The 26,659-nt window shown below is 39.4% G+C and overlaps 1 protein-coding gene across 9 annotated transcripts; it reads right to left on the reverse strand.

The window, feature by feature from the left end:
• Positions 1–12,048: 12,048 nt before the first annotated feature.
• CDV3 (CDV3 homolog) lies at positions 12,049–26,659 on the reverse strand. 9 transcript variants are annotated; one of them, XM_019632724.1, is made up of 6 exons: positions 26,591–26,659; positions 25,769–25,845; positions 19,636–19,702; positions 18,298–18,443; positions 15,593–15,752; positions 12,049–13,959 (listed from the first exon to the last, which is right to left on the reverse strand). In XM_019632724.1, the coding sequence occupies exons 3-6, from the start codon at positions 19,698–19,700 to the stop codon at positions 13,953–13,955; spliced, it is 378 nt and encodes a 125-aa protein (XP_019488269.1). In that variant the 5' UTR covers positions 19,701–19,702; positions 25,769–25,845; positions 26,591–26,659; the 3' UTR covers positions 12,049–13,952. The 9 variants fall into 9 exon arrangements, with proteins under 9 accessions (XP_019488269.1, XP_019488262.1, XP_019488263.1 ...); XM_019632717.1 differs by having other exon boundaries at positions 12,049–14,427; XM_019632718.1 differs by lacking the exon at positions 26,591–26,659 and adding an exon at positions 26,117–26,205 and having other exon boundaries at positions 12,049–14,427.

Genomic DNA, 26,659 nt, shown 5'->3' on the forward strand with positions numbered 1-26,659 from the left:
TGGACCAACATTCACATTATAGGGGTCCCAGAAGGAGAACAGAGAGAGGAAGCAGAAAACACACATGAAGAAATGATGGTGTAACCACTATGCTGTACACCTGAAATTGATATAAAATAATATTGAATGTCTAAATAAATAAAGTGTAAGAAAATAAGAAGGAAGAAAAAGGAAAGAAGGAAGAAAGAAAAGAAAGGGAGGAAGGAAGGAGGATTTCTCTAACTTGGGAAGCAAACAGACATCCTTAACAGATACATATGAAATATTCCATCCTAAAGCAACAAAATATCATTCTTCTCAAGCACGCATGGAACATTGTCCAGGGTAGCTCATATGTTAGGCCACAAAACAAATCTCACTAAATTTAAGAAGACTGAAATCATATTAAGCATCATTTCCAACTTAACAAGGGTATGAAACTAGAAATCAATTACATGAAGAAAGTTGGAAAACTCACAAACATGTGGAGATTTAAACAACATGCTATTAACAAATGGGTCAAAGAAGACATCAAAAGAGAAATTTAAAAATATCTTAAACAAATTAAAATGGAAATACAACATACCAACATCTATGGGATACAGCAAAAGCCATTCTAAAAGGGAAGTTCATAGCAATAAATGTCTACATCAAGAAACAGGACGGATCTCAAAAACAACATAACTTTACACCTCAATGAACTACAAAAAGAAGAACACGCTAAGCCCAAAATTAGTAGAATGAAGGAAATAATCGATCAGAGCAGAAATAAATGAAAGAGAGACTAAAAACACAGTAGAAAGGATAAATAAAATTAAGAGCTGGTTTTTGAAAAGATAAACAAAACTGACAAACCTTTATCTAGACTCATCAAGAAAAAAAGAGGACTCAAAATCAGAAATGAAAAAAAACCATGTTACAACTGATACCACAGAAATATGGAGGATCATAAGTGACTACTATATGCTAGCAAATTGGACAATCTAGAAGAAATTAATCCTAGGAACATACAACCTACCAAAATCAAATCATGCAGAAATAAAAACTGAATAGACCAATTACTATAAGGAGATTGAATCAGTAATCAAACTCCCAACAAACAAAAGTCCTGGGCCAGATGGCTTCACTGGTGAATTCTACCAAACATTTAAATAATTAATACCAATCCTTCTCAAATTCTTCCAAAAAAAAATAGAAGAGGAAGGAACCCTGCCAAACTCATTTTATGAGGCCAGCATGACCCTGATACCAAAATCAGACAAGGACACAACAAGAAAAGAAAATTACAGGACAATATTTCTGATAAACACAGATACAAAAACCATCAACAAAACTGCTGAATTCAACAATACATTCAAAGGATCACACACCACAATCAAGTGGGATTTATTCTAGGGATGTACAGATGATTTAACATCTGCAAATCAATTGACGTGATACACCACATTAACAAAATGAAGGATAAAAATCATGATCACCTCAATTGATGGCGAACAAGCATTTGACAAAATTCAACGTCCATTATGATAAAAACTCTCAACAAAGTGGGTATAGAGCAGCGGTTCTCAACCTGTGGGTCGCGACCCCTTTGGGGGTCGAACGACCCTTTCACAGGGGTCGCCTAACACCATCGGAAAATAAAAAGATACTTACATTACGATTCATAACAGTAGCAAAATTACAGTTATAGAGTAGCAACGAAAATAATTTTATGGTTGGGGGTCACCACAACATGAGGAACTGTATTAAGGGGTCACGGCATTAGGAAGGTTGAGAACCGCTGGTATAGAGGGAACATAACTCAACATAATAAAGGCCACATATAAGAAGACCACAGCCAACATCATACTCAATGATGAAAAGCTGAAAGCTTTTCCTCTAAGATCAGGAACAAAACAAAGATGCCCATTCTCTCCACTTTTATTCAACATAGTATTGCAAGTTCTAGCCAGAACAATTAGGCAAGGGGAAAAAAAGGCATCCAAATGTGAAAGAAGTAAAACTCACTACTTGCAGATTACATGATATATAGAAAACCTTAAAAACTCCACCAAAAAGTTGTCAGAACTAATAAACAAATCCAGTAAAGTTGTAGGTTACAAAATCAATATGCAAAATTAGTTACATTTCTCTACATTATTAATTATAAGAAAGAGAAATTAAGAAAACAACCACATTTCAATTGCATCAAAAAGAATAAAACACCTAAGAATAAATTTAACAAAGTGAAAAACCTGTACAATGAAAACTGTAAGATATTAATGCAGGAAATTGAAGAAGACACAAAGAAATGGAAAGATATTCAGTGCTCATGGATTGCAGAATTTTGTTAAAATATCTATACTACCCAAGGAAATCTACATATCCAATGCAATCCCTATCAAAATTCCAATAGTGTTTTTCATAAAAATAGAACACACAATTCTAAAATGTGTATGGAAGCACAAAAGACCCTAAATAGTGAAAGTAATCTTGAGAAAAAGAAAACCCTCCAACAAAGCTGGAGGCATCACATAGCCTTATTTGAAACTCTATTACAAAGCTATAGTAATCAAAACAGTATAGTATTAGCATAAAAACAAATAGATCAATAGAACAGAACAGAGAGCCCAGAAATAAACCCACACATACATGGTCAATTAATTTATGACAAAAGAGTCAGAATATACAATGGGGGAAAGAACGGTCTCTTCAATAAATGGTGCTGGGAAAACTGGACAGCCACATGCAAAAGAATGAAATTCGATCACTATCTTACACTATACACAAAAGCCAACTCAAAATGCATTAAAGACTTAAATGTAAGAACTGACACTAAAACTCCTGGAACAAAACATAGGGGGTTTTCTGCACAACTACTATACTTTTCCATAAGGAATAAAGATTAAATTAATAGGAAAAAAAAACCGGGGTAAGCTTCTTGACATCAGTCTTGGAGATTTTTTTTGGATTTGACACCAAAAGCAAAGGCAACAAAAGCAAAAATAAACAAGTGGGACTGCATTAAACCAGAAAACTTCTGCACAGCAAAGGGAACAATCAACAAAATAAAAAGGCAACCTATCAAATGGGAGAAAATATTTGCAAATCATGTATCTGATAAGCGTCTAATAGCGAAAATATATACAGAAATCATACAACTCAACAGCAAAAAAACCAAACTGATTAAAAAATGGGCAGAAGCTCTGAACAGACATTTTTCCACAGAAAATATACAGATGGCAAGCAGGTACATGAGAAGGTTCTCAACATCACTAGTCATCAGGGAAATGCAAATCAAACCACAATGAAATATCATCTCCTGTCAGAATGGCTATTATAAAAAAGACAAGAAATAACAAATATTGGCAAGAATGTGGAGACAAGGGAACCCTTGTGCACTGTTGGTGGGAATGTAAATTGGTGCAGCCACTATGGAAGAGTACAAAGGTTCCCCTCAAAAATTAAAAATAGAATGTCCATATCATCCTGCAATTTCACTTCTGGGTATATATGCAAAAGAAACGAAAACACAAACTTGAAAAGATACATGCACCCCGTGGTCATGGCAGCATTATTTGCAATAGCCAAGACAGAAACAGCCTGGGTGTCCACTGATGGGTGAGTGGATAAAGAAAACGTCACACACACACACACACACACACACACACACACACACACACACACGGGAATATTATTCAGCCATAAAAAAGAAGGAAATCTTGCCATTTGCGCCAACATGGGTGGACCTTGAGGGCAGAATTCATACAGAGAAATACAAATACTGTATGATCTCAGTTATATGTAGAAGTAAACAAAGAAACCCAAACTCACAGATATAGAGAAGAGATTGGTGGTTGCCAGAGGCAGCGGCATGGGTGTGGGTAAAGTGGGTGAAAGTAGTCAAAAGGCATAAACTTCCCATTATAAAATAAGTTCCGGGAATGTACCGTACAGCATGATGACCATAGTTAATAATACTGTATTGTATATTTGAAAGTTACTAAGAGGTCTTAAAACGTTCTCATCACAAGAAAAACAATGTAACTATGTGTCGGATGGATGTTATCTAGCCCTTTGATTCTTTCCTCCACATCATGCCATGGGGGCTCCAGCATCTCAACTTGATTGAACACAGGCCACCACAGAGTTCAAGTTTCAGTCAGCGAAACAAAGACGCTGTTAGAGCCTTGAGAACTAACACTTTAAATCCAGAATCTCTACTGAGTGCACCCATATCAATGAATTCAGCCCAATTTAGTGTTACGTTCTGTTCTCGTTGCTCTAACACCCTTCAAATACACTCCCACACATATTCCCCAGGTTTCTGCCGATACATGTTAGGAAAAATTTACAATTTTTCCTATTTTATCACTCTAGCTATGGATGCAGTGGCAACAAAGAAGTTTTTGAGAATGAGCATCTCTTTGCAAGGCAACCTGTCTCAAGTGGGTATCTCGGGATCTCCAAGTACAGTTTAGTTAGCCTCCTCAGCTGATGCAGGAGGGCAAATTATGTCCACAGGAGCGGAGGGGAGGGGAAACTGGAAGTTTTAAGACCCCTAGTTTAGTTTGAGTTCAACCAGATGTTGCCATTGCAAATTTCAGGGCCCCATCCCTTCCCTGTCAAAATCTTGAATTTTACATGAGAAACTTTAAAAGCTTGCGATTTCAACTGGTGGTGTAATTCTGCAACCTGCACAGCTAAATTTTGATTTTCAGCACCATCAGCCCCTGGCTACATGCCATAATTCTATTAGGGCTGTCATGGAGGCTCTGGTCCTCAGAATGGGACTTGAGTTGAGAGTTTAAGGACCTGAGTTTGTCATTTCCTCCTGTAAGCACTCCAGTCTGTGCAGAACCAAGCCCAACTAGTCCTTGCAGACCTCATTACTGCCATAAAAGCCAAGGGAAGCCGAAGTCCCAGGCGCCCCCAAGGCATTTGCTACAGTAGACACTCCATGGCAAGCAGAGGTAGTAGCTTGATTGTCATGTCACCGCACTTCAGGAATTATCAACATCCCGTTTCCCACTGTCAAGGAGCTCGTCGTTTTGCTTGACACCAAAGGCACCACCAAACCAATCCCCAAATCCCAGTTTGTCTCTTGAGATCATTCCTGGTACCATTATCAGCCAGCATTCAGTCAGGAAACAAATTAAACCAGTACACAGGAAAAAAATATAACAAAAACAATGAACTGTCAATGACTAAGAAGGGTACACGAGTATGCTAAGAGAACAGCAGCAGCAACACAGAAAGCAGCCGCTTACCCCTAGAGCCGAGGGACAGTGAACCAGGAAGAAACTTAAAGGCGGGGTCCGTCCCAAGGTTGAGGCTCACACCTGGGAAGGGGCAGCATGATTGCTGCAGCAACCCCAGCCTGCCCGTGGCAGAGGAAGGAACTTGCTGGAGGATATGAGTTGCAGTAACTGCTGCAGGGTGTGAGCCATAACTGAACCATGAGGTGAACATCGCAGGCCCCATGTGTGACTCTGCCAGCTGCCCTAAGAACTTCAAGAACCTGCCTCTTGCCAATTCTACAGTGTTCCTCTAGCGCCCTCTATTGGCAAAAGAGATGTCTTCAGGGGCCAGAGCTACTGAATCACAATGTAGGGCAAAGGGCAGCGTTGGAAACTAAAGGCAGTACGTTAACAACCAGCACACTACTCGTTTATAGGAAATGTGGGAAAGCAAAATTTAGAATGTGACAAATTCTACAAACCAAATGACTAAGTTTCTTCAGTAACTAAACGGTAAGAATAAAGTGGGGGAATTAATGGAGACAAAAGACTAAATGCAATGGACCATCCTTGTATGGATTCTGCTTTAAACAAACCAACTGTAAAGTACCATGAGAACGCAAGAGAAATTGTAACACCAACAGGGTATTTAATATTAACAAAATTTTAGCTTCTGAAATGTGATGATGATATTATGGTTGTCTTTCTCCCTTGGTGAAATATTTATGGGTGAAATAGGTCTGGGATTAGCTTTTAAATAACCCAAGAAATAAGGAGGGTGTTCACAGGTAAAATAGGAGTGCCCACAAACTGGTAATTGTTGAAGCTGAGTTATGGGTTCAGGGACATTTATAATACTGTTCTCTGTACTAACGTCTTTGAAAATTTTCATCATAAATCATAAAAAAAAATCCCACCTAGCTATTAAAAAAGGATAGTACAACCCACCTCAGCACTAGGAGCTCTATACTCTGCTGCTTTGAGGGGGAGGTTCTGATGAAGCCAGGCTCTAGAGCATCCACGCTGAATTTGGGATGGGAATACGGCAAGGGCATTTTCAAGTCAAGCTGGAAGAAACAACTGTTTCCTACTTGACTTCTCACCTCAAATGGGGCACCGGGAGCAGAAGCAAAGCCTCACGGTTAGGAACAGAGCAGAAGCCAAAACACCTGGGGCGGATCCTGGCTCCTTGGTTACCAGCTATGTGATTAAGGCAAGCCACTTAACCTTTCAGAACCTGTTTTCCCTTCGTTAAGGGACTGCTAAGGATTAAATGAGGAACATTGGTTATGTGTTTAGAAGAGTGCCCGGCCCGTGGTTACTTTTTCATTTTTTAAAATTTTAATTTTTAAAATTCTAGCAAATGATTTGCTATTTAACACTCTTGCCAGTCTGGGGCTAAGGTTTAAAAATTAAAAAAAGAGAGAAGGAAGAAGGGACTGTCAGGGAAGAACAAAGGAATACAATGGAAGCTTGCAACCTTGCTTTCACCCCCATTACCATGGTGCCATTGAAGGTGGGAGTTCCTGAATTCCAAGTTTAATTCTGTTTCTAATTAAAGACATAAATTTGAACTATAAAATCAGAGAAACCCAGGAAGAAAACCACAATAGTTCCAGCAAGTTAAAGCCAAAGACAAGACATTCCTCTGCGTGTCCATTAAAAAGAATGCTTAAGCGCAACCCATATGACCCTTAAAATGAAGCAGCTGGTGAGGAAAGTGAACCACAGACTAAGAGTAGGCGGTACAAACGTCTGGGGTTCTAATTCCCAAGGAGATGAGCTGTAGGATTCTGCAATTGCTGAGCTCATCTGTGGTAAAGTTAATTATGGTTCATTCCACAATCACCAGGGAGAACTGCAGAATTCTCAAGAAGCCCTTAAAACCCATAACGAGGGATGGGCAAATTAAAAGTAGCCAGGGATAGTATAAAGCAATTAACATTTACAGTGAATAAATTCTGGAATGGTCAGACTTAACTGTCAAGACACAAATCAGACAGAAAAAATGTATTGCATAGAGAAAGAATAAAGTGGCTACAGTAATTATATTGATGGTGAGGTATTTGTCTAAGAAATGACAGAGGAAATGTTCAAAATGGTCCTTACACTGATAGTACTAAACTATAAGGTTTACATAAAAATCAAAAGGACTCAGTATTTCAGCTTAAAGGACTTCCCCCACCCCCACTTCAGTATCCATCTCTCCCCATTTAACAGTATCCAAACATGCATTTAGAAATATGATAATCCTTTCTGGGCTAAGAATACAATTGAAAGGATTTCCTACATACTCTGTCCCGTGACTGTTTTCCAATTCCTTGGTAGATCACTCTATTTTTTTATTATTATTTTTTAAGAAGCTGGCTTCTGGTACAGGAATGTACCTCTTGTTTCTTTTTTTTAAGATTTTTATTGGGGAATTGGGATGGGAACAGTGCTGGGGAATTGGGGAAAGGGGAACAGATAAGTTGCTGTCGTTTTGTTCTTCAGTCTAGTTGTGGAGGATGCTGCTTCACTGGCCCAAGTTGGCACCATCATTGCGCTCTTCCTGGGCGAGGCACATCAGTCGCCGGCTTCTGGACGGCCGCTCACAGCGGCTGCTGGCCACATACGGTAGCCCATGGCAACCCACTGCCACAGGGACTGCAGCCTATGCCGTCGCCAGCGACTCACAGCAGCCCAGCTCCAGGTTGAGCTGTTGTTCAGCATCTTAGCTGTGGAGGGCAGTGTCACTGGCCCTCATATGTGGGATCCGAACCGGGGCCCTCTGGCATCCCAAGCCAGTTCTTAACCATCGCGCCACTCGGCCGGCGCCACTCGGCCGGCCCCACTCTCTTATTTTGACATGACCCAGTGGCTTCCAAATTTTGCTGCACATTACAACTGGGGAATTAAAAAAATAAACACACAAAAAAACCTTGCTGCGTGCAGGGCGCAGACCATCCCAATTAAATTAGAATGTCTGGGGGTAGGAGTCAGGCATCAGTATTTTTAAAAACATGTCCGGGTTATTTCAAAATGCAGCCATTGGCGAACCACAGAAATAACCTGTTGAGCTGTCCCACTTATGAAAAAAAAATGCACATACAGGATAAAAACTTCAGCAGCAGTCCTTTTTAGGGATGATCTATTGTCTAAACTTTGAATTTAAAAAGGAGGAAAGTTGGGCCGGCTGAGTGGCGTGATGGTTAAGAACTGGCTTGGGCCGCCAGAGGGCCCCGGTTCGGATCCCACATATGAGGGCCAGTGACACTGCCCTCTACAGCTAAGATGCTGAACAAACAGCTCGACCTGGAGCTGGGCTGCGGTGATTCGCCAGTAACGGCGTAGGCTGCAGTCCCTGTGGCAGTGGGTTGCCATGGGCTACCGTGTGTAGCCAACAGCCACCGTGAGCGGCCAGTAGCCGCTGTGAGAGGCCGTCCAGAAGCTGGCGACTGATCTGCCTCGCCCAGGAAGAGCGCAATGATGGTGCCAACTTGGGCCAGTGAAGCAGAGTCCTCCACAAACTAGACTGAAGAACAAAAGGACAGCAACTTGTCTGTTCCCCTCCCCCCAATTCCCCAGCGCTGTTCCCATCCCCCAATTTCCCAATAAAAAAATCTTAAAAAAAAAAAAAAGGAAAGCAAACTTTCTGTCCTGGGGTAATGTTTTGAGTTTTCTTATGCCAACATTCAAAACAAGTTTATTTAGTACATCTTGCCTCCCTGCACAGAAAAGATTTAAAAAATTATTTCTTTCTGGGGGAAAAAAGGTGAAATCATCCAGTAGGAGTCAAGAGATGATATAGAAAATTATTATTGCCTGATACTTTGTTATAACAAGGTTAAGAAATGGTAAAATATAGTGGTTTAAGATAGTGAATTTCAGAGCTTGGGATCAAAAAGTGCTCAGGTCTAAAGAAAAATAAAAACTCATCACAGAAAACCATGTTTCTAAAATGTCACTGCACAATGTAGAACATCACACTAAATATTTGCAATGAACTTGTCATTCCTTCTGTTAAATCTACCTTTTTTTTTTTAAGTGTGAAAGTGACTGTCCCTTAGTTAACTCACCTGACACTAAAGCTGTCTGCTTAAGCCTAAGACAGACACTGGTGCTATTTCCCTCTTACACACTATTTCTCATCGTCATTGGTGAGAAAGGGTCTTATCCTTGCAAGTTTCTGTTGCATGCTGACTGGATTCTTGTAAAGTTCAGTTGGGGTGTTCAGTGATGAGGGGTATTCACAGGTGAAATGAGTCGACAACTCAAGTTGTACCCAGCTTCTGTTACTTCCGTTGTCATTTAGAATTCTAGTTCTCACTAGGGCTACAATTTCAAAAGGCTTAAACTACCTTAATGATTGTATGTATATCCTAAATCCTCGATGGGAACATAATTCCTCTCATTTATTTTTAGATAATAAAAATGTTTAAAGCATGTATTTCTTTTTTGATTACCATATCCTTTATAATATCCAAGCTCAAGAGCAGCACTTCATAGCTTGCCTAGTTATTTATAGTAGCCGGGTGAGTAATAAAATCATGACAAACCTGCTGTTTGAGGGCACTCATTAGAATGTCTAAATTCTCTTTGATTCTCCTTCCTAGTTCTGATTAGCCCACTAGCTTCTGTCTCCACTCCATGTTGTCTCTCTCTCCAATTCCCATCCCACCCACCCTCCCAAACTCCTGACATCGCTTCCTACATGTTTCTACTCCAAACCAATTTTACGTTCTAGCAGAGGGATATCAACAAGTGCAATTGTTTAGTGTGCAAAATAATGGAGAAGTCTTTTCAAGAAATGGTGCAGGATAACTGGGTATCTACATGTAAAATGAAGTTAGACTCCTACCTCATATCACATTCAAAAATTAACTCAGAGGATCATAGATCTCAATGGAAGCTAAAACTACAAAACTCAGGACACACATAAATCTTCATAACCTTGGGTTAGGTCATGGTTTCTTAGATATAACCAAAGCCCAAGCATCTAAAGAAAAAATAAATTGGGCTACATTAAAATTAAAAACTCCTGTTCAAGGCACTATTAATGAAATGAACATGGGAGAAAATACTTGCAAATCATCTATCTGATGAGGGACTGGTATCCAGAATATATAAAGAATGCTTATGACTAAGACAAAAACTCAACTAAAAAATTACCAAAGGATTGGAATATATTTTAAGAATGACATAAAAATGGCCTATAAACACATGAAAAGATGTTCATCATTGGTCTTTACAGAAATGTGAATCAAAACCATCAGATACCACTTCAGCTAGGATAACTAGAATTTAAAGTCAGGTTATCAAGTCATTATGATATGGGGAAGCTGTAATCCTGGCCTTGCTGGTAGGAATGTAATGTGGTACACTTTGAAGTTTGGCAGTTACTCAAAAAGGTACCATATGGCCCAGAAATTTCACACCTAGGTATTATACTCAAAAGAACTAAAAACATGCTGATACAAAAACTTGTACATCAAAGTTCATAATAGCATTAATCTTAACAAGGACAAAATAGAAACAGCCCAAAGTGATAAATGAAATGTAGAATCTCCACACAACTGTCTGGCAATAACAATGATGAAATACTGATATAATTAATTGTACACTTTTCAAAGGTGAGTTTTAGTTCAGAAAAAATGTCGGTTAAAAAAACAAAACAAAACCAGGGGCTGGCCGAGTGGCGCGTTGGTTAAGAGCTGGCTTGGGACACCAGAGGGCCCCGGTTCGGATCCCACATGAGGGCCAGTGATACTGCCCTCTACAGCTAAGATGCTGAACAACAGCTCGACCTGGAGCTGGGCTGCCGTGAGTCACCAGCGACGGCGTAGGCTGCAGCCCCTGTTGCAGTGGGTTGCCATGGGCTACCGTGTGTAGCTGGCAGCCAGTGTGAGCGGCCAGCAGCCGAAGTGAGCAGCCGTCCGGAAGCTGGTGACTGATGTGCCTCACCCGTGAAGAGTGCAATGATGGTGCCAACTTGGTCCAGTGAAGCAACATCTTCCACAACTAGACTGAAGAACAAAACGACAGCAAATTGTCTGTTCCTCTTCCCCCAATTCCCCAGCGCTGTTCCCATTTCCCAATTCCCCAATAAAAATCTTTAAAAAAAAAAACTAGGAGGAACTTAAAAGGAAAGAAGAGTGACAAAGCGAGTTCTAGTTTAAATAGGGGCTATCAAGAAAAAAAAATTTAAGTAAAGAAGTGACCAAATAGTAAATTAACATCAAACATTTAAACTCCATTACCAAAAAGACTTGAATGTTGCTATTTTTTTTTTTCTTTTTTAAGCTGAGCCATCCTGCTATCTGTTGGCAGCTCAGCAGCTGCTCAGCTCGGGCTGGACTTGAACCGCTGTTGCTCAGAGCTCAAACTTTTGAGCGAGCTCTTAACCAACTGAGCCACTCAGCCGGCCCTCAAAAAGACTTGAAATACACTTTCTCTAGTTTAGAAATTTAGGGACTATGATCCTGACTAAATCCTGACATTTAAAATGGCTGCTCATTTTAGAAACTTAAAAGCTTCTCAAAAGACAAGGCCTCCAAGCTTTAGTCTGCATAGTAAAGATCGCAGATTGCTTTGCCAGGGTTTAAGATGACAAAATTTAATATAATAAATATAACGAATACAAATGTATATTTCAATGCTTTAACTTTGGAAAAGAACATTCATCACAGTTTTGCAGCCACTTTCATTCCAGCTTTTTTAACAGAAAACTCTGCAAACTTCTCTCACAGAGTTCACTCCTGAGATGAGATTATCCTCCTCCTACAGGCAAAAGAGGCATGACATCAATTCACCATTTTCAAAGATAAAGGATAGGTTAAGAGTTAAGAATAAAAATTATCAGACTCCAAAATCCATATATTTCTTTTATTGAATTTGTTAATGTTACAGAGTTCTTGCACTGCCAAACCATGCCTGAGAATTCAAAGAAAGAAATGGTACAATGGACAGCCTCATCTACCCATCATACAGTATATTAAAACTTGATTCATGTGCATTTTGATAATTCCACCATCTTTTAAAAAGTTATGACAAGAGTTGGTTTTAATCTCCTGCAGGTCTTCTGATTTCTAGTACAGTATGCCGTTAAATAAGTTCCACATATCCATCTCAGTTCATTCCTCAATAACATAACCACCAACAAAATTTCGCTGGAAAGAATGCATACTTTTCAGGGAAAACATGTGGCTCAAGGTCCAAGAAATTTGTTAAGATTTTTGGTTCCCACATGAAGCTTTCAGTTTAACCAAGAATTTGTTTCTCGCTTAATCATCCAACCTCTCCTTGGCTTGCTCAGCAACTCACCCAAATACATCACAAGGCAGGCATCCGGCCTGCCACCTCAAGTAACGCCAACATTATTGCCCTGAATGGTTGGCAGGTCCCGTCAGGAGACAGTGAAACCCCTCTAGGAGTCTGATTCCTGCATTAACACTTTCATCAAGACTAAACTCCCAAAGGAAAATGCTCCATCCGGATAGTTTTACTCACCCATTTGCTTCACTCTTGCCAGTAGCAAGTCTGCAACTCCTGCCATTTGGCAAAGGGATTTATTATAGAGACACCCAGACTCTGCATCAAGTGGTCACATACCACTTTGAAATATTTCTATTGAACCAAAGATACAAAACTATGAAATTGCCAGACTATCTCATTAGATGGAAAGAAACTTTTCCGTAATCCTGGTATCTTCCTGAAGTCCCTTTTAAGGACTAAAAATTACTGGATAGTTTAAGCTGTAATTATTAAAAACAGAAGTGCTACATCACCTGTCTTTCGCCCCTGACTCTCCAAATGAACAACATAAGGACACACCAGAAGGTTGATAACTAAGCTGGGACAATCACTGCATCTATAGAAATGTCCAATACCTTAAACATTTGGGCACAAGTATATGTGGAATTGTCAAAGATCATGTGAGACCCATGACACGTAAGTGGGTTTTTTTAGGTTGAGGTTCTGCTCACGTTGCTTTGAACTTGTAAGGACAGGTGAGTGAATCCCGTGGCCTGAGCAGCAACCATACCCTCTCCACTGCAGTTTACCATTGAGACCTGATTAGAGGAGGCTGTAGCAGCACCTGAAGGAGAGCCCCCTGCATCCACTGCCCTTTACATCCAAGGCTATTTGGTTCCACTCTAGGGATTGGCAAATCGACCAGACAGTTCACAATTCTAATGCATATTTCAGGTTACTTACTTAACCAAGCAATATGCTCTGTCAAAGAACTTATTCCAAGTCAAAGCAAAAAAAAAAAAAAAAAAAAAAAAAGGCCTTAATGTGGAACACAGAAAAAGCACTACCCAAATAAAAAAATTTACTGAAAGAAACAGATTACTCCCTCTCCCACCCCCTTTTCCACTTGGTGGACCCACGTTTGGTTGAATTTGTGGTTACCTCAGAATACAACTCAAAGTTTAAATAATAAATCACAGCCCTACACAGATTATCTGAACACATCAGCTCCTTTTGAGTGGCATGTATCAGGAACTCTGATACAGCCACAGCCCACTACAGAGAGTATTCCTTAAGAAGGGGGGCACAGGTCAGGTTAATTAAGGTCACTTAAATCTTCATCTTTCACAGCAGATCGAACCCAATGGCTGACTTTCTGTAGGATTTCTGATAGGAATCCAGTAGAGCTGGTTTCAAGTTTCACATCGACACTTACTAGCTGTAACCGTCTTATCCAGAAGTTGTGATCCACATGAAGTCAATGAGTGCAGCAAATCTGAGGTAGTCAACCCTTACGAAGGCTCAGTATCTGAACATAAAAAGATTTTGAAATGACCACTGGCTGCAGTTTTTGTGTGTGTGGTTTTTTTTTGTATTTGCAGAGTAATTATGAAAGAACACTGCTGAAGCTAGTTCACACATTTATAACAATGAAAATCCCCCTAAATTCAATATACAGAGAGCAGTTGTAACACTTTAAACTTCCATAGTGCAATAGGGCTGGTCGCTTCTATCGAGTGGTCTGCATCAGTTGCTGTAGATCCAGCAGAGATCAGATGACGAATGGCTGTTCATGGTGGTTAGCTGTGGTCTAGTTACCTTAGAAGGGTTAGCAAAGACCGTTCCTTAATTGTACTGTGTGTGGCTGCTTTTCTGATTTTCAAGCACAGCATACTGGTTGTCTAGCTGAAGTTTAAGGGCCTGGTTTTTTGAAACCTCATCCCTACCTCTAGTTTTGTGTCTTACTACTTCAAAGCTCTTCTCCATTTCTTTATCCCTAAGGGAAAATAAATGTAATCAGTAAATATTTCTTGAGGTTGTTTTGAAAACATTCTTCCTTGAATTAAAAAACAAAACAAAAAAAAAGCCATCCCTTAGAAGAATCTTGAGGAAGAGACAGGAGGGGAAAACTATAGTATACAAAATCTGTATCAAACCATTTTTAAGACTTCAATTGAACAGAAAACATAGAATACTGTGATAGAAGCTCGATGGTCCCATTTTCTGTAGTAGCAAACTTGCTGAATACTATTAATTGCAAACCTATTTTGGGACCAACTTGAAGACAACTAGAAAGTTAAAAAACTGTCAAATAACATGGTGATTCCTTCTAAGGCTCAGTCTACTTGTAGCGAATAATAGACAATACATCTGTCTTTACGCACAAGGACAATTTTCCCATTCAAGTAAAGTTCTGCTCATTATTCAATTTCTCCTCACTTCTACTTTATGGGAGTGGCTCAGATAAAGAAGAGTGTGATGAATCTCTGCCCCTTATTTTGAAGGACAGGTCAAAGGAGCGAGTCCAAGTGGAGGTTTAAATTCAAGCCAGCTGTGCTCTCAAAGAGGCAAAAGGGCTGGGATTTATGTTAAAACCCACCCAAAAAACCAACAGTTCCATCTGATGTTATTTACATTTCTTCCCATTTTATTTAATTTAAAAAATTCATGTTCCTAAGTAAGATGTGGATGTGCCATATGTGGTCATTTAACTCCAGGTAGCATTCATTTTAAGTACCTGCTGAAATAAGATTATTTTAATGTTAGATTTATAAATGTCAGCATCTCTCACCTATTCACATTAACTGGGAATACAATGAACATATTGCTCTTTCATTTCTTGTTTCCATATTATAAGGAACATAAACCAACACTAATGTACTTAGTAAAGAACTCTAACTGGGTGAGATTGTCATGGCTACAGAACATAAACCAGGGAGAACAGAAACTTTTGTCGACAGTTTGTCTCTGGTGCTCCTTCCCCTCGTCCCATCCAGGATCCTTCCCGCTCTTGGGCACTAAGTCCCACCCTCATTCTCAGCTGCCCGTCAGATGTGGCCTGGGCTTTACCATTAAGAATTTAACTGCCCCCCCACCCCATGGATTTTTGTATCTCCTACATCCCACCTTTCAGTCGCAGGATAGGTAATTAGAATACTTACTTCCGGCTTTCTACATGCTTGGCAGTGGACTGCAGGGATGGGAACTGTGTATCGCTGTATATTTCTGGCGGTCCTTGTGGTGTTTTTCTTGTTGTGGTTGACCTGGCTCCAGGAGGCCTATACACACCACTAGTCATTGCCGGTTCTGGGGTTTCTGTAACTAACATTTCATAACAGTTTAGAGGAAATACTCAAATGCTTGGCATTTTAATAAGCTAGTCTTGCAATCCTGATCATTTAACAATTACAGAAATAAAACCAATACATGACATAAGAAGGGTCTCCAGACAACAGAAGGAAAGCTCGTTATCTGAGGAAACGTCTGAAAGTGAAACTATTCTAGCTAGGGTAGGCTTCTAACCTCATCCAAGAACAAGTTTAAGTATCGATGTAAATGAGTTCTGTAAGTGAACTTATTGGAAGGGGAAAGGACCTGGGAGACAGGTCTCATCAGGGACTGCCTTTCCGAGGATGACTTCAGCTCTCAGTTTACACAGCAGTCAATTTGGATAGTCACTTCTTTACCTGGTTAGTGGATTAAATAAGATGCCATGTGTAAAAAACATATTTAATAAAATGCCTGTGAAGTTCTTTTACTTTTAAAGATGACTGATAAAAAAATGAAATAAAATTAACAATTCAGCTCACCATATTTTAAGTACTACCTAGCCACATGTGACTAGTGGCTACTATAATGAACAGTGCTATTCCAGTGGAAGGAAACAAAATATGTAAAAAGATAGATGCCATACCCAAAATTAAAGTGGGGAAGTGTGTTGCTGGAAGGGGCTGCGATTTTAAATAAGGTGGTCCCGGAAGGTTGTCAGCGATGAGGTAAAAATTGAGCAATGGCCTGAAAAGAGGCGGCAAACATCTAGAAGTTTGCAAACAAGCTAAGTCTGGTCCAAAAACTGATTTTGTAAAGAATGTTTTACTGGAGCACAAATACACTCACAGGTGTGCGTAGTGTCTATGGCTGCTTTTGTGCTACAATAGCAGAGCTGAGTGATTAAAACACGGTCCGCCTGACCCTCAAAGCCTCAATTTACTATCTGGCCCTTTACAGAAAGAGCCTACCAATTCCCAACATAAAGAGAATTCCAGGCTGAAAATATCAGTACAAATGGCCTGCAGTAGTAATGTGAGGAAGTTCAGATTAATAGAAAGACAACGTCAGAAAAAGGGGATCACAAGGCAGGCCTTGTAAGTCACCGAGAGCTTTAGCCTTTACTCTGATTAGAGGGGACCCCATTAGAGGTTTATGAACAGCACAGGGACATATTCTGCCATATTATGTGAAAAGATCACAACCCTTGCTGTTGGCTGAGTTGGGAACAGCATATCTAGAGAAGCACGCAGACTAGATAAGGGGCTGCTACCTTAGTAATCCATTTAAAAAAATGATGCTACTTCAAAACCAGGGTGGGAACTGTGGAACTGCTAAGAACTAGTCATATAAACAGTCTGATGAATTTATTTTGGAAGTAAAGTCAAAGAGAACTTACTGACAGATTAGATTTAGGTTTGGAATAAGAGTCAAAATGACTCTAAGGTTTGTGCCTAAGGGACTGAAAGCATAGCACTGAGATAAGAAAGGCTGGGCGTGGGGGCAGATACATGAGCAGTTCAGTTTTGGACATATTAAGATTGAGATACTGGGTAGGCGGTTAAGATACACGTGTTTGGAGTTTGGGAGAGCTCTGAGCTGATGATGTAAAGTTTAAAAGTCAGTGGCGTGTACAGACTGCCAAGGGAGGAATGGTAGATAGGCAAGAGGGGCAAGGCCTGAGTGCTGGAACAAACTAGCACCAAGAGGCAGGGGATAGTTATAGTACCAGCAAGGGAGGCTGAGAACCAACCAATGAGGGGGCAGAAGAATACGGGTGTCCTGGAAACCAACAGAAGAGTGTTTCAAAAGGATGATCAACGGTGGCAAATGCTGCAGACAGGGCCAATCAGCAATGGATTTAGCAAGGCAGAGATCATTAGAGATCACTGACAGATGCAGTTAAAAACATTCATAGCAAAGGCCAGAAAGGATGCAAAAATATTGACACAGTAATATCTGTGATCTCTGCACAGTAATATTTGGGGCGAGGTTCTTCATATTACTGTATAAAATGGGTATACATTAACAATGTTTCGCAAAGATTTTCCATTACTGCCCTCCTAAGGAGCCTTTGTAAACATTTCCTCATCGCCACTGCCCCCCACAAAGAAATGTTAACACCACAGATATACATTGCACATTTGTTTACATACTTTAGCCCTCTGATGAGCCACAAACCACTCTATGATCTAAGATTTCTTCACCCCACCAAGAACCATTTTTTATCTCCTTGGGAGTGATAAAATCATCCCTTCTGAGAATTAATGCTTGAAGACAGTAAAATGAGGAACGGAGGAAAAAAAAAGACCAACACAGGTGAAAACACAGGTAGCCAGTGATTCCTTAGTCAGCTGTCCAAAACTGAAATAAATGCTTAAATTAAATTTAAGCAGCCTATAGAAAAGTATGTATCCTAACTTCCAAATTCCTTTGCATGGTACTCTTTAAGACATAGGTCTACAAATAGCTCTCTCCCAGAAATGGAAAAGAGCCCCACTCAGCCCCACCACAAGCACGCATTTAACTGAAAGCTGACCATATATAATAATAAGATACATAAGTAGTAGACATTATGAAAATGAAATATTAAGATTACCAATTACTGGAGCAGGAGGTGCTTGTACCGGAGCTGTTTTATTCCAGGGACCTGAAGATCTTTCTACACCACCACCACCACCTCCACCTTCTTCCCAATTATCACCTGGATCTTCTCTTTTTTCACTATCATCTTCTTCCTTTTCACTATTGGAGAGAGAGATAAATACAGGATATTATCTATTTTATACGGTGGGACTCCCACTTGACTTCATGTGAAAAAAAAAAAAGGATTTCATTGCTGAAAAAGGTTTAGAAAACTACTTGGGTCTGACAGTCTCCACTTCCCTTTTATATACTCAAGAACATTTAGAAATATTTAACACACTGAAATGCTAGGCTATGACAATCTGAATGATTATTTATAGCTGTCCCGGGAAAGACAGGACCCCAGCAACTGGCTCAAGTAACTGAGGGAGGGAAAAGAGGTGGCTCTAACCCGAAATGTAGAGAAAAAGGCAACTTGAAGGATTCAAAATACAATTACTAGATTTTTGTAGGACCAGAGTGAACCAACAGGCATTTACGGGAAGCATATTTTAGCGATCAAATGAATGGTTTTTTAAAGTTGTGTAATTTAACTTACTGATCCATTAGTATGTCACACTATACTCTCAAAATCAGAATAATTCACATTCCAACAGAGGAAAACAAGTCAGTGCCTACATCAGAGCTACGTATTTAATTAGTGCCAATCTCTACTGTCTCACACGGATATACAGAATTGGTCCCTAACACCAGATATGTGTCACCCATTGAAAAAGGAAGAGAATACAAGAACTGTCTTTGGCTTACTAGTGATTACAAATGCAAAAGATATCCTCAGTGGTAAAACAGCATCCTAAGACTGCCTGCAGTGTTTTTTTTTTAATGTCATTTTAAATTTTGTTTATTCTTGAATCTACTTGAGTCAGAAATCTATAATTTCTCCAAGGTACCTTTGATAACTTCTATTACTGGATTGTTATATTTTATATAAACTTGAACATTCTAAATTACCAAGCACAAATACCCTGTCTCTCTTATACTGCTGGCTCCACAGCAGGGAAATCAAACCTCCTTTTTGCAACTCTTCGCCCTTGCTGATGATGCACCTGGCACAGACTACCAAGCTTTTCCCTGAATTATTTCCCATGACAATGGTGGTTTTCCTAGGTCTTCAGTCTCTTAATCTCCATGATTCTTACTACCCTTTTCCCTCCTATGAAAAAAAAAACATGGCTATTGCATGCAACTCTGTCCCTGGCCTTCCACTCTTTTAGACATTTTCTCCTTTTGATACCTGATCCTTGATCATAGCCGTAACAATATACAGATGACTCCCACCTGACTATGTTACCTTGGGAACATCATGGCCTCTCCTGGCTTCTGCAAAAGGACATCTAAGTGTGTTTTTTCTTCCATTTCTATTAAAACAAGATAAGTCCTGGCTATAAAACAAATTTCTTGAATAGCTAATGGTCACCTTTAAAGACACTTATAAAAAAGTTTCAATGATAATGGTAGCATCATATGAATTGTTCCCAATCATACATAATTTCAGAATTTAGAGACCAAGGGTGGTTTTCAGGAAAGGGAGAATGGAACAAACATCTACAATCTGCAATTATAGCAAGATTTTACTTAGACTATAGTTTGAGAGAAAAAAGGATGGAGAATATGGATGGATGGTCAAGCCACCCTTTAGTTTTTCTTTTCGTCAACACATAAAATCCTATACAGCCATTTAAATTGATGTTAGGTCTAACATCAACACGGAAGCAATTACTAACACGGAATAATTTCATGTCATATAAACCAACATGAGTATAACTTCTGAAGGCCTCAGTTTCCTCATATGTAAAAAGGGGATAGCAGCCCCATTATGAAGATTAAGTGAGTTAACAGACATAAAACACTGAGAATAGTGTCTGGCATATAGTAAATGCTGTGTTTCCTATTATGCTTTTTAATATTCATTTGAGTTTTCACACAAACAGCACATACACCACCTTTATAAAAGGAAAAAAACATAGTTTTCACTTGGAAAAAAAAACCAAGCACAAAAACATGTTTTTAAATGGATATGAAGTAATAAAATAAATAGATTTAAAAAATGGACACCAAACAGTATGACTATTTTCTAAAGTTTATAAGGTAGTGATATGGTGGTCATAACTGATCCAGGACTCTAACAGTGGTATCCAAACATCAGAATTGTCTCCCACCCATTTTTTTGTTTTTTCAAAGTTACCCATTTCTGAAGCCATGCCAATGTATTATAATTACACCATAACGTAATTTGCTTGGTTCATGAGTAAAACTATGGATGTTACTCACCCAGCTACAATTAACTAATTATAATTAGTAATGTCCCAGCAAACCCAATATATGCCAGACAGTAAGGTAAGACCCCCCCAACAAAGATTTAAGTGCCTTCACAGCCCTTTTATATTCTTATATACCCTAGCTGTGATAGCTTTCAGTTGTCATTTACATTTCGAAACAGCAATATGCTGAATCACAATTGTTCAAATATATATTAAACTCTAAATAGCTTTCCTCTCAAATTACTATTGTATTTGGTGATTAATAACTCCAGAATTATCAGCTTGCAATAAACAAAAACCAAAAAACTTTAACACTAATTATCCCTAAGCAGAAGGGATTATGGATAATTCTTACACATATGCTGTTCTTTTCAAATGTTCTTTCTAAAAATATTATTGTTTTTCTAACTCACAAAGAACTTTTAAAGAAAAACTCCAGTTTGGTGTCATAGAATACTCAAAGTCCCAAGTGAAAAAATTCCTTTACTGTCTAGTAAAGAAATTTATCATCTTTTCACCTTCAGAGACAAGTAAAGGAGTGAATAAAACAATCAGAAATCTAAAAATACCTCTAGATTATAAAGCATTACTGATGAATAAGAGTGGTCTCTTTAATTAGAGGGATAGCATATCTGTAATAATAGTCACAAGAAGAGAACTTAGTATTTTGGCTTAAGATTCTGAAATATTAGCTAACCATTGGAAATTACCTAGGCAAAACCTTTCACCCAACAGAGGGAACGAAGGCCCAGAGGTGCTAAGAGCCTTGCCAAAATGCCACAGCACCAATGGCAGGGTAGAAATATGATTTAAATATCCTAGTACTTTTTCATATTTACATATTGCAGAAAATGCCAAGTCTATAAAACCAAAGCCAGAACAAGAACCATGTTGCAAGGAATTATTTCCACAGAAGACAATTAGGATAAAATTCCATGTTTGATCCACATATATGGGTACTCATGGGCCAAATGTGTTTTTAAACACTACAATACTATCATAAATTCAATATCACAATCACAGTATACTTGTCTTAAATATGCGTAAGTCTATAAGGTACAATTGGTGGGGTGGGGGAAATGATGGTGCTAGAAAAAGAGTATTTACCAAATATCTACTATTCCAGGAAGCGTTCTGCTCACTTTACAAAGTTAAACCTCGCAATAACACTACAGCAGGGAGAGGACCCATTGTACATATGAGGAAACTGATAATTAGACATTTAAGTACTTTCTCCAGGGCTACAAAGTAGCACAGCGAAGTCAGCAGGACTCCAGGGCCCATATTCTTTTAGGTTGCTTATTTCCTTTTATCCTCTTTACAGCTCTAAGATGACACAGAAATTTTCTCTATTTTTAGATATGAGGAATTTACTTTCTTTAATAAGGTTGTTCAGGAATACACATCCTGCAGCAGTGTATTTATAAAGAACAGAACATTCTTACCTCATCTCAAGGGACATTACATGAGAATTTACGTATCCTGGCCCCCCTCCCCCAACGCTAGGGGAGGAAGCAGCTAAAACAAAATCCAGACCTGACTGAGCTTCTACTGGAATGCTGGGCATCTCCACTGGTTTGACACTATTATCCAACAACTCTTAACAACAGTAAAACGGCGAGATAGAAATGATCTGATGAGCTATGCTTGGCAGCTTAAACAAAATGTCACTGTACCTCATCCAAGGACTCTTTATTGATTCAATTCATGGTAGACTAAGTGTCTCTCTCCTGGGCTCCATCGCACCATGCATACCACTGAAATGATCTGCTGGTGTCTGGTCGAGTATGAGTTATTTTTACATCCCCAAGACCCAGCACAATGTCCGGCATACAGTAATCACACAAGTATTTGTTACAATAAATCCAGTTTGGACACAGGAATAATTTCTTCTCTTCAAAGGACAATTTAACTAGCCCTGCCTAATGGGTTTAAAGGTCTAGATTTCTTAAGGTTCCTAGAAAACCACTGGGCTCCAAGAACTCTCAATTCTTTACTAAAACATGACAAATGCTCAAAAATTAGTAACTTCAAGTATTAAATGAAATCTTTCTTTCTCCCAAAAATCCATTTTAAAGGTGGGTGAGGCACACAGCCAAAAATCTAAACTCAAGTGTTAGGCCCTTTCTTTCATCACCATATCTCAATGACTTCCCTCTCAAGAACTTATCTATAATGGCATGACCTTGAATAAGAGCTATTAATTTAGACACAAAATTTGATGCATGCCCATATAATAATACCCTTGGTACTTAAATCTTGCGCTAGTTGGTAAATGTGAGATAGGATGTTACTATATTATGTTTGTTGCTACTAAAATTTCCCCCTTTCAAATGTACTTATCTTTGATAAAAGCTTGCTAACCTACTATAAGGACTTGTGTCAAGAACTTCAAGACTGTATGCAATATCTGCAGCTAACTAAAGACAAGGCAAATGTGGCAAAAATGATTGGTAGATCTACACAATTCTTGCAACTTTTCTGAAGTTTAAAGGCTGTGAATTTCAAGATCTTTTAAGTCAACTTTTCCTTGTCCCATATTAAGATAGCAAGGCTGCCTCTCATGGACAGAAAAGATAACAGATTAAAGGCAAAAGGAACATCATCTCCCAAATCCCAGGGAAAAGAAAAATCTCATTTCTCTTTCCTTCTAAGGCAGTGGTTCTCAAACTTCCTAGTGCCACGACCCCTTAATACAGTTCCTCATGTTGTGGTGACCCCCAACCATAAAATTATTTTTGTTGCTACTCTATAACTGTAATTTTGCTACTGTTATGAATCATAATGTAAGTATCTTTTTGTTTTCCGATGGTCTTAGGCGACCCCTGTGAAAGGGTCGTTCGACCCCCAAAGGGGTCGCGACCCACAGGTTGAGAACCGCTGTTCTAAGGGCTTCTGCCCCAACAGATTGCCATAGAAGACAATCATTCGAGACCTCTAGCAATGCTGAACACTCTGAGAAGGATTTTTGTTTGTATGGTTATACTAATGTCCACCTGTAACATGTAATTTTCTCCTGTTATGTCCACAGTGAACTGACTCACCCTAGTCTCACGACAATTAGTCACGATAATTGTATGTGACTCCACTACCCCTTCTCAAATCTTGGGTATTGTAAATAAGGTGCCTCACGGTTAAACAGCAGATAAAGTCCCAAGAATAACTTGTTCTAATTTACCCACTGAATAGAGAAGATGACTCATATTAACCAACTCAGTATTTTACAAACATCCTCTTCAAAATCTTCACAATGACCCTGAATAGTTGGCTCAATTTTGCAGGTAAGAACCAACATTCAAAAGTAAAGTGACTCGCCCAAGGTCACACACAAGCAGCAGGGCTAAAATGCAAACATAGGTTTGTCTTTCCCCCAAAGTCCATCTTTTTGCCACATTATCAACTCCATTCCATTTATGTGAGTAACCACTCTACACAAGATGTGTTTTTCCTCAGGGACCCTCACCCTATTGAGTTTCACTGACAAGAACATTTAATACACAGTTTACAAGGATACTGAGTATATAAGGTGAAAATTTTAGTCATTGTTATTAAACGTCAAATGGCTTCTCACTCTCAAACCTTTCCTGAAAGCTGTTCGATTCCCTTATTGAATGATTTATAAAGGCAATGGAAATACAGATCCTAGCCTCCATAGTGACTGAGGATCCACAAAAACAGCTTCTTGAAGAAAGTATGTTTTCCAATGTAAGTAGGTTAGAGGAAGACCTCTGGATGGCCACTTAGGGGCACTGACTAGATGCTAATATTGAAAAATGAAGACTAAAGTAACCTTGAATATGGATATGGGATATATATTCAATAACAAAAAATAAGTACAGTTTAAATATCCTCCATAATATAACAAAATCAATTTCTAAATTCAGTGAACTTGAAACCTTTTCACCTTGTCAAGTGCTGCTCTTGCTCACTAAGTTCCGTCATTCAAGTCTTCGGGAATTTGCAGTCAGAAAGGCAGGCCAAGAGCCTTATTCCACACACATGCAGTTCCATAAACCCAAAAGGTTAAGAGCTGAAACTCCAAACTAACACTTCTACTTAACACTACTACAAAGGAATCTCAAAGTGAACAACCTGCATTTCCTAGTTTCCCACTAATCAGGCTTCACTTTGGTTAAATTCATGAAATGATGTGAAGAAACTAGGACATTAATGCCTACCTGTGGTAGGTATTCAACAAATGTCAAAAATATTAACCCTGCTTTTTGAATGAGTTATGTTAAGCCCATAAATATTACCATTTAGAGAGGTCAAAAGACAGTATTCTGTTAAGGAAAATTATTTTCTCCACTATGCCTTGTGGTCACTGGTATATACGAATAGCAACCATCAAACTTGAGGCAGTTCATTGGGATCGTTTACTTCTTTAAACTTGGAATGAAGGGTTTTTAATTTTAAATCAATGGAACCATGTATTCACCTTTTTTTTTCTCCTTTACCAGCCCCTCAAAATATAACATTTACATGAATCTAAAACTGACTACCTTAGATTAGACTTGATAAAATGTTAATTTCAAATCCTTTAAGCCAATTCAATTTTTAAAAATTACTGTTTTCTTGAATTTTAAAAATAACATGCTTAGACTATATGATTCATTTCTATACAATTCTAGGGAAAATTAACTTATAGTGTTAGGAGTGGAGCTTTCTTCTCTACCAGTAATGTTCAGTTTCTTGACTTTGGTGCTGATTACACAAGTTGGTTTCACTGTGTGAATATGTAAAATCTGTTCTCTGTAAGTGTATTTCAGTTACAAGAATATATACTAACTTGTTTATCAGAAGAGGATCTGAAAACCATCCACGTTGTTTTTGAAACAAAAAGAAAAACTATGCTCAACTCACCAATATTAAAAGTAAATATTTTGAACCCACAAAATCAATTTTAGCTGTCTCAAATAAAAATAACCTAACCAGCACTGGAAGTAGGCAAGCTCTCCCAGGATTTTGGAGTTGGCTGCTAATTTGATCAGCATATAGAATGACTGCCATCACAGAAAGAAAGAATAGACACTATTAGAGTCCTAGGTAAGTGTATCTGAAGCACAAGGCTACAATGATTCTATTTGGGGGCTAAAGAAAAACCAAACATACAATACCTATCCTAAGTGTTATCTAAACATTTTTTTTGTAACCAGACCATACCTTATTTGCATTGCCTGAACTCTAAGGCCGCTGTAATCAACTTCTTTTTGCTCAAATTCTTTCCATTCATCTTCATCCTGTAAAACACATACCATCTAATCAATGAAAGCTATTTCGTAAAAATACCACTAAGGCAGATACTAGACTATGAAAAAGATCAAGTGGTTGGAACCTCAAGTGCAGAAGCCCTTGCTTGATCCCGAGGTCGACGAGGCTGGAGGACAAACGTGCCCAGCAGTCAAACACTGTTATTTCCACCGGCTCCCTTTACGAGAGCTGTTACTTTAAAAGCAACCAGGAAAAGCCGAAGGAAGAAGTCAAATAGGAAGCCCACAACTAAATATTCACCTCAACGTTGCCATGTGACTTCTCCTTTTAGGGGTTTAGAGACCAAGTAATGCCAATTAGTTGCCACAAATGCGGTTACTAGAGAATTCAGCTCCCACTACTGGGCTTAAAGTCAGAACACTAAATTACTCGGAGTAGACGTCACTCGAAAAATGCTGCTCTGTTCTGGGCACTTCAGACCCAGACCAATTTCCTCGTGAGGGTGCTGCTGCCTCGGTCTTGGCTCAAGCCAAGCGGGGTGCAAAGGGGCGGGTCAGGAGCAGGGTAGAGGGGGTCCCGCGGGGAGAAGGCGAGCCGGCCCGACCTGGGAAGGGAAACCCACATCACGTGGCCAGCCTCCGCGCCCGTCCGCCCGCTGACCAGCCCCCGGAGGCCCCTCCCGGACGCTCCACCAGGCGGGCAGGCGGGCAGACGGGCGGGGGCGGGCACATGGGCGCAAGCGCGCAGCCCCGGCCCCGAGTCCCGGCCCCTCACCTTCGTCACGGCCTTGGTGGCGGCCCCAGGGCCCGCGGCCCCCGCGCCCGCGGTTCCACCGTCGCCCGG

The sequence above is a fragment of the Hipposideros armiger genome, unplaced genomic scaffold (assembly GCF_001890085.2).
Source record: "Hipposideros armiger isolate ML-2016 unplaced genomic scaffold, ASM189008v1 scaffold_1167, whole genome shotgun sequence".
Taxonomy (NCBI): domain Eukaryota; kingdom Metazoa; phylum Chordata; class Mammalia; order Chiroptera; family Hipposideridae; genus Hipposideros; species Hipposideros armiger.